The 13,183-nt window shown below is 37.6% G+C and overlaps 4 protein-coding genes across 4 annotated transcripts; 2 read left to right on the forward strand and 2 right to left on the reverse strand.

The window, feature by feature from the left end:
* Window positions 1-381: 381 nt before the first annotated feature.
* On the forward strand, window positions 382-1,776 carry SIP5 (Sip5p; the record flags this gene model as incomplete). The annotated part of the gene is made up of 1 exon (XM_062951995.1): window positions 382-1,776. The coding sequence occupies one exon, from the start codon at window positions 382-384 to the stop codon at window positions 1,774-1,776; it is 1,395 nt and encodes a 464-aa protein (XP_062808942.1).
* Window positions 1,777-4,890: 3,114 nt separating this feature from the next.
* On the reverse strand, window positions 4,891-6,171 carry PRCAT00002159001 (FAD-dependent oxidoreductase; the record flags this gene model as incomplete). The annotated part of the gene is made up of 1 exon (XM_062951996.1): window positions 4,891-6,171. One exon carries the CDS (start codon window positions 6,169-6,171, stop codon window positions 4,891-4,893), a length of 1,281 nt encoding a protein of 426 aa, XP_062808943.1.
* Window positions 6,172-6,800: 629 nt separating this feature from the next.
* On the reverse strand, window positions 6,801-8,330 carry PRCAT00002160001 (uncharacterized protein; the record flags this gene model as incomplete). Its single annotated transcript, XM_062951997.1, has 1 exon — window positions 6,801-8,330. One exon carries the CDS (start codon window positions 8,328-8,330, stop codon window positions 6,801-6,803), a length of 1,530 nt encoding a protein of 509 aa, XP_062808944.1.
* A 741-nt stretch (window positions 8,331-9,071) lies between these two features.
* Window positions 9,072-12,980, forward strand: PRCAT00002161001 (uncharacterized protein; the record flags this gene model as incomplete). The annotated part of the gene is made up of 1 exon (XM_062951998.1): window positions 9,072-12,980. The coding sequence occupies one exon, from the start codon at window positions 9,072-9,074 to the stop codon at window positions 12,978-12,980; it is 3,909 nt and encodes a 1,302-aa protein (XP_062808945.1).
* Between the last annotated feature and the right edge of the window lie 203 nt (window positions 12,981-13,183).

A 13,183-nucleotide genomic window follows, 5' to 3' on the forward strand; every position in this document is an offset into this window, starting at 1 on the left:
TAGAAACCTAGAAGGCAAAGCTAAAGATTGGTTCAATGAAGAGAAAAAACAAAAACCCTTCTCTTCCCTCGAGGACTTCAAAGAGAGATTTGTAAGATACTTTGCGAAAGAAATTGATTATCAAACAGAATGGTCACAATAGATAATATATAGATCTAGATATCAAATACCCATAACTTACATACAGGATTGTATAAATTCGACTAAAATTATAGTGTGACCGATAAAGCCGGAATCTGGATTATATACACTACGATGATTCGTGAGCAACTTACGGTTGTTTTATGTAACCTATAACACTCTAACTATACAATAGTATCATATCAGTAACTTGGTCTTCGTACCCTACATCAGACGGAATTTATCTTAAAAGGTCAAAATATGGGTAATGTTCCGGCTAAAGAGAGTGGGAGTAGAGGTAATTCATATTCTTCTAGTCCAACAACACATTCGGATCTACTAGCAGGAAGATTGGGCCGAAGAGGAATCAGCTCTAATGTATTTCCTACTTCATTAGGAGATTTGAAGAAATCTAAGAAACAAGAGGAGAAGGACAAGCAGAGAGATCAGCATTACCTTAACCTTATTGTTAACTATACAGACAACGTTGATGGAGGGTTTTTAGCTCCTTTTGGGGTGTACAAGTCTAATCTAGACTACGATACTGAAATCGTAAGAGAGTTGATTGTTAATCGTCTGATAGCTCCATTTTATACACCTTTGCAAGATTTTGATGATTCATGGACTGATGAAGAGCTAATCTTATTGTTAGGGCAACAGCCTTTACATTCGATTGAGGCGGCGTTCTCGGAGGAAGAAGAGGATGATGTAGATAACCATAAGATTCACAAATCAAGCAACTATTACAAGAGACAGGAGCAGAAGGCCAAGCTTAAATCATTGGTATACAGAATCAAAGATTTGCAGAAGGAAGAGGAATCTAAATTTTTAGAGCAAAAACAGAAACTAAAGAACGGCGATACTGATGCTTCTCCTGATTTGCCATCAAAAGACTTATTATTGCGGCTTTATAGAAATGCATCAGAATGCCCTATTTGCTTTTTATACTATCCCCCGAACTTCAACATTTCTCGTTGCTGCGTTCAACCTATTTGCACCGAATGCTTTGTTCAAATTAAAAGACTTGATCCCCATCCTCCACATGACGATTCTTCTAATGAACCAGGTTCAGACGAACTACCACATTCTTTAATATCAGAAGCGGCTAATTGTCCATATTGCGCTCTGCCGAACTTTGGAGTCACTTACGATCACCCCAAGGACTTGAATACTGGGGTAAATGGCATCAAGCCATCGAGATATTCTGCACCATTCAAAAGCATACCAGAAGGCTCCGCATTATCTTCTTCTCCTGAAAGCGACAGTGGTGCACCACATGTTACTGCTAAGCTTCCCAGGAGAACTTCGATAGCTGCCGATGGTCCTGGGGTTATTACGACTGACATGATCAGACCTGACTGGGAAATAAAATTGAATTCTGCAAGAAGCAAACTCGCTAGAAAGGCGGCCACAGCAAGTGCTATACACGCTTCCAACTTAATCATGGATGACGATGAGTGCAATGATGCATCCAGAAGGAGAAGCACGCATAATAATTCTAGCAGAAGAAGACACACGCATAGCTCTAGCTCCCGTATTAATCCTATGGAGGAAAGGATGATTGAAGAGGCTTTGAGGTTATCTCTTGTTGATGAAGAAGAAAGAAAGAAGAAAGTCGAACTTGAAGAAAGAAGGAAGAAACTGCCCTCTACTTGATCATCTATATATGTTTTTCTCGGATTTATATATTATTAAACGATGCCATGAATTACTGTCATGAACTTTTCGTCTCTGCGAAACACTTTCGCTATTTCAATTCCTGTAAAAGAAACTTCACTATTTGTGTCTCAAGTTGCCATAATAAAGGCTTACGATAAATCAGTCTTTCTAATTTTATTTATTTAAATTGGGTTCCTTTTCGGGATCAACTCTTTATTTTGGTTTCAAGTTATTTGATGATCTAATATTATATCGCTTCCTTAGTTCTGATATGTTAGATTCTGCTACAAAACTCTATTAATACGGTGGTAGATCCATGATCACAAATATTGTTATTTCATCATATTATCACAATTGATAGTAATTGAAAGAGAAAAAACTTGAGAAAGGATATCGTAATGAATGAGCTTGCGTTGAAAACAAGAAAATGTAGAAATATGCCTGACACTGTCAATCACAAGGAGAGTTGTTGATTTTCTTCTCTAAGTAAATTGAGATTGCCCTCTTTGCTTAACTATTAACTATGTTCTCTTCCCATCCGTAGCTGATGGCATTAAATTTCTTATCTCAAATATATCTCACTAATTAGATGCAGTTTCCAATAAAGTCCCGTGATTTAAATATCTTATCTATTGTCGGAAATTCCGACTCTAAAAGAAGCTTTATTAAGTGTAAAAGATTATGAATATACATAAAAAACCTATTGATAGCTCCAATCCCAAAATGAGGGCTTTGGTAGCTTGTACTCGCTGCAAAAAGCGTAAGAAAAAGGTAAATAATGAGGATTTCTAGAATATAGGAACATATACTAACTTATTAGTGTGATGGTAAGGTTCCAACATGTTATGGGTGTAGAGATTCTGGAAATGTATGTCATTACAATAGAGAGTTGAGCCATGGAATTGAAAATAGTAGAGAGCAAGAAGCGAAGTTGACTAAGCTAATGGAACAGGTCAAGGAATACGAAGCAAAATTACAACAATTGACATCAAGCTCTATGAGAGTAGAAGAATACCGCGCAGGTCTTGAAGGGGACCATAACAAATTAGCAATAATTAAGCTTGCTACGCAGCCATCTAATGAGGAAGTGTATATTGGAAAGGCTGCAGTTATCTCTAAAGTTCAAGCCATTCGAAAGATACTTACCAATGAAATCAACGAAAAATCTTTGACAGATAATGTTTTGAATCATTCTAATTCAGCGGGCAGCGTACCTTCAGTACGTGCTTCGGCTGAACTTGAACGTACTTTCATGAAATGCTATTTACGATTCTTAAGAAATAGGTATCACTTTGTCGAAAAAGCTGAGATTATTCAAATTTTCTCTACTGACCCCAGTTTGAGAAGCTCTTGGGATAATTTTATAATATATACCGTTCTTGCAAGCGGTGGAAGAATAGCTGAACTTCAGAAGATTTCGAATTGGCATTCTTGTGAGTATTATTTTAACAAATGCCTAGAGAGCCTCACTGAAATTCCTACCTTGACCCAAAGGCAGCAAATCAAGGCTTGTATGCAAATTGCCCTTTATCTTCATTATTCATGTAATTCAAAGAACTCTTACATCATGAATGTTTGGGAATTATCAGGAATGGCTATCAGGAAATTGACGCAGCTTGGTTTACACAGAAAGAAATCTCTTTCAAAGGAAACCGCGGTTGAGTATGAAATGGACAAACGGCTATTCTGGTCTGTATATGCATTTGATAGATTACTTTCGTTGTCTTTAGGAAGAACACTCTCTATTTGCGATATAGAAATTGATTCTCCCTTTCCTTTGAGTCTTGATCTGGTAGACATTCTGGCAGAAAACCTATATGAGTTGCAACGATTGCAAAATGAGAATCCATTTTTCTCTCAGCCTGTGACCTCTATTACATATCTAGTAGAGACTTGCAGAATAAGGCAAATAGAAGGCTGTCTAAACATTTTAACTTACGGTGGTAACAACGAGTTTACTTTGAATGAAACTCATGAATCTTTAAGTATTAAGTTAGAAGAATGGTTAGCGAGACTTCCAAGTAGAAACGATTTTAATGAAAGGTATGTGTATAATCTTCTGGATATATGGAACATTTGACGAGCGGTTACTAATAATGAAATAGTTTAAATTTTGAAGTGACGTATGACTATCTACTACTTGATTATCACAGAATGAAACTATTTTTGATTTTACCAAGAATAACTTCTAAACTGGGCAAAGAAGTAGAGAAGGAGGTACTATTGAAGGCATGTGCTACATCAGGTAATATTTGCCAATGTTTCAAACGAATTCAAAAGGATGCACTGTAAGTATATATTCAAGCATTTCTCATACTAGAATCACTAACAAAAGGCAGTTTTGGATATAGCACATATTCATTGCATACACTATTTTTGGCAGGAGTTACATCCGTCTACTGCATGTGCTATCTTGGTAATCCGTCAGACTTAAGAGCTCACAATGACATAAGGGCCTGTTCAAAGTAAGTACTCTTTTATTACTTTCAGGATGATGATATACTAACTGGAACAGCTTGTTATTTTCATTTGCAGAAAGAGATCCAGAAGCAGAAATCTATCGATCTTTATTCGAAAAATTGAGCGAAAGCGTATTATACAATCGGGATATAGATGAAGATAATCGCACAGAAGTATTCAAAGACGCTGAAATTATTCATCCAGAAGTTCATTTCGCTTCCCGTAATAACTTATCTTTCAACGATCGGCTTTTTAATTTTACATTTGATGATGATTTTTGGAGAAGGCTTGAATTTGAATGAAATCCTGATGTGTTTAAATTATGATATCATTGATAGCATTGATATTTTATATTTTGAAAAAAGTAAAAAATTTCTTAGAAGGTAGATCGAAATCAATATAAGTCGCTACATTCTAAGCAAGTATCACCTTAGTCGTTGAAGAATGGGATTCACCAAAAAATAACTCTTTTATTTTCCTTTGCTTCTGAAAGAAATGCAACTTTTGATTCCCTATGAAGGTGAGTTCAAGAAATACCAGGATTGGAGATAACTTATATCTGTATTGATATACATATTTACTGTATTATTTTAGTCATGTGTCTATTCCGTGCCAGGTGCTATCAGCTTACCTCAAGAGTAATCTCTGAATTCAGTTGTCTATAAATTTGATCTCGTCTAAGTTTAAATGTGGTCTAGGGTATCTGCTCGAAAGCTTGCCGTCAAAATCAGGGGCTACTCTCCATTTCCAAACTTCCTGCAATTCTGGTGAAAGGGTTCCTTCAATCCTTTGGACAATATATTTCCCAATATTAGGCAAGAATTTAAAGGCATGGCTCGAATCTCCCGTCGCCACATAAACTCCTTTATAATAAGGGCACTTGTCGATTAGAAAATAGCTGTCACAAGAATCTGATGTCCAACATGTCTTTGAGTTGACTAAACTGTGTGAAGCTAGATCAGGAACAATTAGATTCAAGACTTTAGCGATATCTTTCTTTCCGCATTCAGGAAATGTCTGTGAAGGGTAGTCGGTGTTAAAATGTGGAAGTCTAACTTTCTCGTTAGGTTTGAATGGATCTGATTCTAGGGCATAGCCATCACATGTTGTAAGAGCAAGTTTAATTTCATGGCTTTCCTCATCTGGAGGAAAGAAATATCCAATCTCAGCACTGAAAAAGATAGGAATGTCTTTGTACTTCTCATATTCTTCAGGAGTAAGTTTGATGTGTGTAACAAAAGCTGCAAAGGGCTTGACTTGACGATCTAATGGAACTAGAAATCCTGAAGCTGCTCCGGCAGCCACTAAAATGATATCGGAGAAGTACTCCTTTCCAGAGGCTACTGTGACCATATTATCCAGTATCCCTGTGGCTTTACCGTCTTCACCAAAAATAAAATTCACGCCCTCTGCTTTAGCTAGGTTAAATGTTTCTCGAAGAGCTTTCGAAGAGAGTCCCACACCACAGTCATAATTATACGTTGCGTTAAAGTTTTCAGGTAAATTGTTGTTTTTAAATTGGGGGACTAACGATTCTAAATCGTTTCGGTTAGTAACTTTAACAATGCGCTGCTTGACACCAAGCAGCTCAATAATATCGTAACTTCTTTTTTCATATTCTGATCTTTTAGATGAAGAGTCGAAAGGACTTAACACAAATCTTCCTGACTTCACGAAGCAGTTTTTGTATATAGGCGAACTTTCCCACATTTGCAATGCTTCCACTGACAACTTTGCCGTGATCTCATCGGGATACTCGATACGTATGATTTTATTTAGATCATTAGCGGCTGACCATGGGGAAGGTGTCTCGAAGGAATCTAAAGCAGTCACTCGATATCCCTTTTTTGCAAAAGCTAAAGCCGTAGATAAGCCAAAAACTCCGCAGCCAACTACTATAACCTTCTGACTACTCATGGTTGTTGATTTCATATACGACTGATGAATATTTCTTCAATCAATTTTAATTTAACAGCCTATATGTACCCAGTTTCGGCTTTTCCGATCCCATTTAGATATATTTCCGATATTGACGATAAGCAGAGTTTTAGGCATACATTTGGAAACAATAAAAAGCGGAACCCCCGATGCAAGTTGGACTAATCTCTGCCCTTGCCATTCCATTCATCTTATCGCAGTTGTACAAAGGTCGTCTAAAGCCAAAGGAGAAGTAGAAAATATCAAAGATTATGGTACTATGATACGCAACTGCCGCTTCAATAGAACCTTGATCTCAGAGAAGCTTGCAAATAATTACAACATGAAATGATTGACAGTAGCTCCTTACAAACCCTTATGGCCACCAAATTGATAAGTATCTATTCGTGTTAAGGTAAAAGGGTGTGAATTGTAATACAACCAGTTTTTTAAGACGTTTTTGCCTTTGTATTAACCATTGATAAGGGTTGATTGCAAAATTGGAGATTGCGAAATTCGCGATAAGACTACAAATGAAACTATGGACTCAAAACATGAAGCTATTGCTTGAAGTTACTTAAAGTTATCAAAAATAGAGAAATAGAAAAATAGAATATGAGAAGTTTATGAGAGAAGAATTAAAATTACCAACAGTATCTAAAGTAACGTTCCTTCTGCTTGTCTGTTAAATCCAAAGCATCTGCATTACTATCGAAGTTCTCAGAAGCAGGACCGAACGTCTTTTCTCTTCTATTATTCTCTATAGCACAACCGACACCATATATCAAAATAGTCACTAAAGCAACTGCAGTGAAACCCAAGATAGCATTATAGCCTGTGGGATAGCTAGGGGCTTGGCTTGGAATAAAAAATTGTGGTGCAATAATGTTTGCCACACAGTATGTAAGGAAATCAGCAGCATTCACGACCGTCTTCTTTGTATGACCCGATGTGTTAGCTATTGATAAAGTGATCATGCTCACATAAGGTCCCCAGTAAAAGTAGAAAAAGTAGTACGCAGCCAAACGAGAATGGTTATTGGTTACCTTCATCATTAAAATGCAGCAAACTATTGGACAGATACATACTATAGCAGTTATAACAGTCCTAAATCTTTTGGGTGAATATTTACTTGGTATTGCAATTAGCCATCCGCTAATTGCCATAAAGACACCAGTCGGCATGCCCAATAAAGTTGTTCTAAGTGGCGAATAGCCGAGTCCAGAAACAATTTGTGCCGCAAAAGTAACCAATCCTCCATTGCTGATGTTGATGCTCAACACGAAGATGCACATCACCCAAGTCTTCCAATCCAAAAGTGCTTCTATTAGCTGATCTCTTTTAAATTCGGTATTTTTGATACCAGTCCTATTGAGCTGTGTTCTATGGATTGCGATATATTTTTCTTTATCAGTAAAGTATCGACATGACATGGGCGAATCAGGAAGAATAAAATACATTATTATAGTGAAAAACAAAGTAATAGCACCAAAGACCAAGAAAAGAAGTCTCCATTTATCAATGTGTGCACTTGAATGACCTAAAGCATAAGAAAGAACACCGGTTATAATTGACGAAAAACCAGAGAACCAGATAGAAGTTCTCAATGGTTGTTCAGCCTTCGTATAAAACATTGAAGTAATAACGGTCATGGCAGGAAATAAGAATGACTCGCCCATACCTAACAAGAACCTCATTGCAGCTAATGAGCCAAAGCTTTTCCCCGCGGCCATGCACATTAAAATGATGTTCCAAAAAATAAATGAAATTGATAATGTTTTAACGACAGGTAGTTTTTGAAGTAAATAGTTTGCTGGGTATTCCATCACCAAATAACCAAAGTAAAAAATTGATCCTAGCCAGGAATATTGTGAACCCACTAGATGAGCATCTTCTTTCATACCATATACAGCAGCATTAGAAATAAGGATTTTGTCAGCCGCTGCTAATAAGACAATAATAGTCATAATGGGCATGAGAAGTAAATCAATCTTCCATAAAACTCTTTTAGCCTCTTCAGGTGAGTAGTCAGCATATTCGGGATGTTGTAATAAAAACTTGACTCCAAGGTCTATGTTCTTCTCATCCTTGAGCTCTTCAGAAACAGAATGAAGCTCTATATTTGATGCATCAGCTTTTTCGTCTTTCTCGTTGTGTACTTCTGTACTACTCATCTGAAAATTATAGTATATAAGCAGCTTTACAGAAGATCCTAGAAGATCAATAACGCCCCAACTGACTTATCTTATAGTATAACTTATCTCCTTGCATCCCAGCCCTCGTTATATTGCCCACATTTTTCCGAATTCTTATCATTAATGTTTAAGAATTTATCGACAGATTTGTCGGGAAATCCGACACACCAATCTTATCACAAAAGATGTCACGGATGATATTTTTATAATTGCCCAAGTGATTTAGAGGGATCTTTATGCTGAAATATTTACTTCATAGTACAACCGGTAACTTTGGATTCACGAAATGGTAGAAGCTTTTGTGTTGATCTTTTCATTAGTGTGCTAAAGTTCGTCAAGTATAACACCTTTTTCAAGTCTAACAAAAAGTCGAAGCTCTGTTTTACAGACTGCTGGACTAATATTGTGATGGACTGTGCTTAGTCCTATTTTGTTAATAGAAAGTCTTATCTTCAGAATCTTCTTCAAACTCTGCCCAGCCTTTATTTATTCGGATATCCCGTCAAGCATTGTCGGTTTTACCGATATATTATCAATCAGTTTATTTTTTGCCGTCATTTTGTTGACGAATCCGATTCTATTCTTTATCTTTTGAGATGAAACATTGGAGGAACTAGAATGATAGATACCATGACGGAAGCTCCGACAGACTATTTTAATGGTGACTACTCTTCAATTCAATTTCGAATTTTACATGCAAAGAGAATTACTTGAAGAAGAATGACTTTATCCAATATCAAGATAGCTGTAGATAGAGGTGGAACATTCACTGATGTCCTAGCTATAATTCCTGGACAAGATGATTGCGTTTTCAAGTTGTTATCTGTTGACCCTTTGAATTACAAAGATTCTACTATAGAAGGAATTAGAAGAGCTATTGAATTTGCTACGGGAGTTCGTGTGCCAAAAGATCAGCCATTAGATACATCGTGTATCTCTTCCATCCGTGTTGGTACCACAGTTGCTACGAATGCGTTATTGGAACGTAAAGGAGCCAGGTCTGCCTTTATCACTACTAAAGGTTTTAAAGACATGCTTCAGATAGGTTATCAATCTCGACCTGATTTATTTGCACTCGACATTGTTAAACCTGGTGTACTATACGAGAAAGTTGTTGAAATAAATGAAAGAGTAACTCTCCCTTCGTATACGGAGGATCCTGATAAGAGGGAATATTATAACAGAGAGAATGAAAAAGAATACACCAAAGGAATCACTGGCGAAGTATTTCAGATTCTAGAGGAGATAGACGTGAAAAGTTCAGTAGAAACTCTAAAACAACTTAAATTAGAAGGTATTCAATCGGTCGCCATTTGTTTGATCCATGGATACAATTACCAAATACATGAAAAGAAGCTAAAGAATATAGCAGAGGATCTAGGTTTTGAATTCGTAACTGTCTCTCATGAGTTAATGCCAATGATTGGATCGATTCCTAGATCTCAGTCTACCGTATGTGATGCTTACCTCACACCCGTTTTAAAGAGCTATGTTCGCAATTTCATTGGTGGTTTTAAGAAGGATTTTGCAGAACACACTAGGATTGAATTTATGAGATCAGATGGAGGAATATGTTCTTGGAATGATTTTCTGGGATTAGGAGCATTACTTTCTGGTCCTGCTGGTGGGGTTGTTGGAGAGGCACAAACTTGTTTTGATCCTGAAGAAAAAACGCCAATTGTTGGCTTCGATATGGGAGGGACGTCAACTGATGTCTCCAGATATGCGGGGCATTATGAGCATGTTTTCAGGACTATTACAGCTGGAATTCAGATTTCGGCACCTCAGCTAGATATAAATACTATCGCTGCCGGTGGAGGTTCAATTTTAACATTTGAGCATGGAACGTTAAAAGCTGGGCCCGAATCTGCTGGAGCACATCCTGGACCTGCTTGTTATCGTAAAGGAGGACCTTTAACTATAACTGACGCAAATTTGTTTACTGGTAGAATCATACCTGAATATTTTCCCTGTATATTTGGTAAATCCGAGAATGAACCTCTCGATTATGATACAGTTGAAACTAAGTTCACTGAATTAGCTCAAGAAATTAATGAAGATAATCCTGAAAAACATCTTACCCCTAAGGAAGTGGCGCTAGGCTTTTTGAAAGTAGCTAATTATTCCATGGCAAAGCCAATCAGAGCCATAACAGAATGCAGAGGTTTTGATGTTTCCAAACATAACCTAGCTTCTTTTGGAGGGGCTGGGGGACAGCATGCTTGTTCTATTGCCACTATATTGAAGATGAAGAGAGTTATTATTCATAGGTATTCTTCTATTTTATCGGCTTACGGTATTGCTCTTGCTGATGTTGTTCACGAATCACAAATGCCATGCCTGGCAGTATATTCTGAGCAATCCAAAATCGAATTATTAGAACAGGGTAAGAAGCTATCTTTTTCTGTGAAGAAAAAGCTTCTTGATCAATCGGTCAGTGAAGATTGTATCGAGCTCAAGATCTTTTTCAACATGGGCTATTCTGGATCTAGTACTAGATTAATGATTGAACAACCTGAAAATGGTGATTTTCTTCAGAGCTTCACAGAATCTCATCTTAGGGAGTTCTCATTTGTTGATGATAAGCGTGAGGTACTAGTACTGGATGTCCGTGTACGTGGATGTGGAAAAGTCTCTCAGACTACTGCAAGGTCGCCATATAAAGATTTACAGGTTGCAAAGATAAAGCCAGCCGAAGGGAATGAAATCGCAGTTCGTAATATTCTTTTTGACGAGGGAGAACTTTCGTCAAAAATCTATTCTTTGAAAGATCTTTCCGAAGGTTCAGTAGTCAAAGGACCTGCCCTAATTTTAGACACAACGCAGACTATATTGGTTACTCCGAATTCGAAAGCAATTGTTCTTCCGAATCATTTAATCATTGATATAGAAGAAGGTCAGAAAGAAAATGTTTCTTTTGACTACGTGGATCCTATCTTATTGTCCGTTTTTTCAAACAGGTTTGTCGCTATTGCCGAAGAAATGGGAAGAACCTTGCAAAAAATTAGTGTCAGTGCCAATATTAAAGAAAGACTTGACTTTTCATGTGCCTTGTTTGATAATGAAGGCAAACTTACTGCAAATGCACCACATGTTCCGGTGCATCTTGGATCAATGTCGCATTGTATTCGTTATGCTAAAAGATACTGGGGCGAGGACATCCATCCTGGAGATATATTGGCGTCTAACCATCCATGTGCTGGTGGGACACACTTGCCAGATATTACTTTGATTTCTCCTGTATTCATTGATGGGAAGATTCAGTTCTTCACTGCTTCAAGAGCACATCATGCAGAAATTGGCGGATCTGCACCTGGATCTTGTGCTGCTGATGCGACGGAGCTTTTTCAGGAAGGTGCACAATTTATTGCTTGGAAAATTGTCAGTCAGGGAAAGTTTGATTATAATGGAATTCGCAAGTATTTTGTAGAGGAGCCTAGCCTCTACGAAGGTTGTTCGGGAACTCGAAAGCTTGAAGACAATCTTTCTGACTTGAAAGCCCAAATAGCGGCCAACCAAAAAGGAGTCAATAATTTAAAGGAGCTTTTCAAGGAATATGGAACTGAAGTGATTTTGTTTTACATGAAGAATGTCAATAAAGCGGCTGAGAAGGCAGTAAGGTCTTTTCTTTCGAAATTCGCAACCGAAAATAAAAATAGGTTACCCTTGACTGCTGAGGAAATTCTTGATGATGGATCCACTATTCGTGTGAAGATATCTATTGACGAGAGGGATGGTTCTGTGATATATGATTTCACTGGAACTAGTGAGGAGGTTTACAATTGTGGTAATGCACCTATTTCTATCACCTACGCAACCATTATATATGGATTGAGGTTGATGCTAAATTCTAATATCCCGTTGAATGAGGGATGTTTGAAGCCTGTGACAATCATCATCCCTGAAGGGACGTTGTTAAATCCTTCTCCATTTGTAGCTGTTTCTGCCGCTAACAGTACGACTTCTCAAAGATTGAACGACACTATTTTGAAAGCATTTGAGGTGAGTGGAGCATCGGCTGGTTCAAATAACACCTTGGCTTTCGGGAAGGGAGGAATCGAAAATGGTATCATGAAGCAAGGTTTTGCGATGGTTGAAACTATAGGAGGAGGATCTGGTGCAACCAAGAATGCCGATGGGTATTCAGGGACACAATGCCATATGACCAACACTAGGATTACGGATCCTGAGGTGTTAGAACTAAGATACCCGGTAATTCTCAAAGAATTCAAAATCAGACGCAATACGGGTGGAAAAGGGATGCATAATGGAGGAGACGGCTTGGTAAGAAGTGTGCAGTTTACTGATGACTTGGAGTGCACAATTCGTAGCCAAAGAAGGGTTAATGCTCCATATGGGATCAAAGGTGGCAAAGAAGGTGCCAGAGGTGAAAATAAGTTAGGAAGAAAAAGGAGTGATGGAAAAATTCACTGGATACACTTACCAGCATTTGCTCAATTCAAAGTCAGGGCTGGCGATTGTGTCACCATCAAAACCCCTGGGGGAGGGGGATATGGCGAACTGCGTAAAACATTGGACAATGAATCTTCTTTTGAAGGCTCTAAGTATAGACCTGTTGCAGGAGGAACTTTAGCATATTTGAAAGAGCTTAGTAATACCTCTCAATAAATAGTTTTATCAGATATAGCTATCTGCATTGGTCGTTTCTGTTTCAGTATTAGACAAGTGCTTACTTTACAGAGTATGATCAGGTATAAGAATTATATTATAAGGCAAAAGCCAATTACAAGAGCTCGGAGTGCTGTCAATTTGTTATAATGTGTACTTTTAGTAATAAACTTTCCTTTCACATCTTCTGCGAACAGCTACCT

This window comes from Priceomyces carsonii (assembly GCF_900007245.1).
Source record: "Priceomyces carsonii strain CBS4050 genome assembly, scaffold: Debaryomyces_carsonii_scaffold_2, whole genome shotgun sequence".
Classification (NCBI taxonomy): Eukaryota; Fungi; Ascomycota; class Pichiomycetes; order Serinales; family Debaryomycetaceae; genus Priceomyces; species Priceomyces carsonii.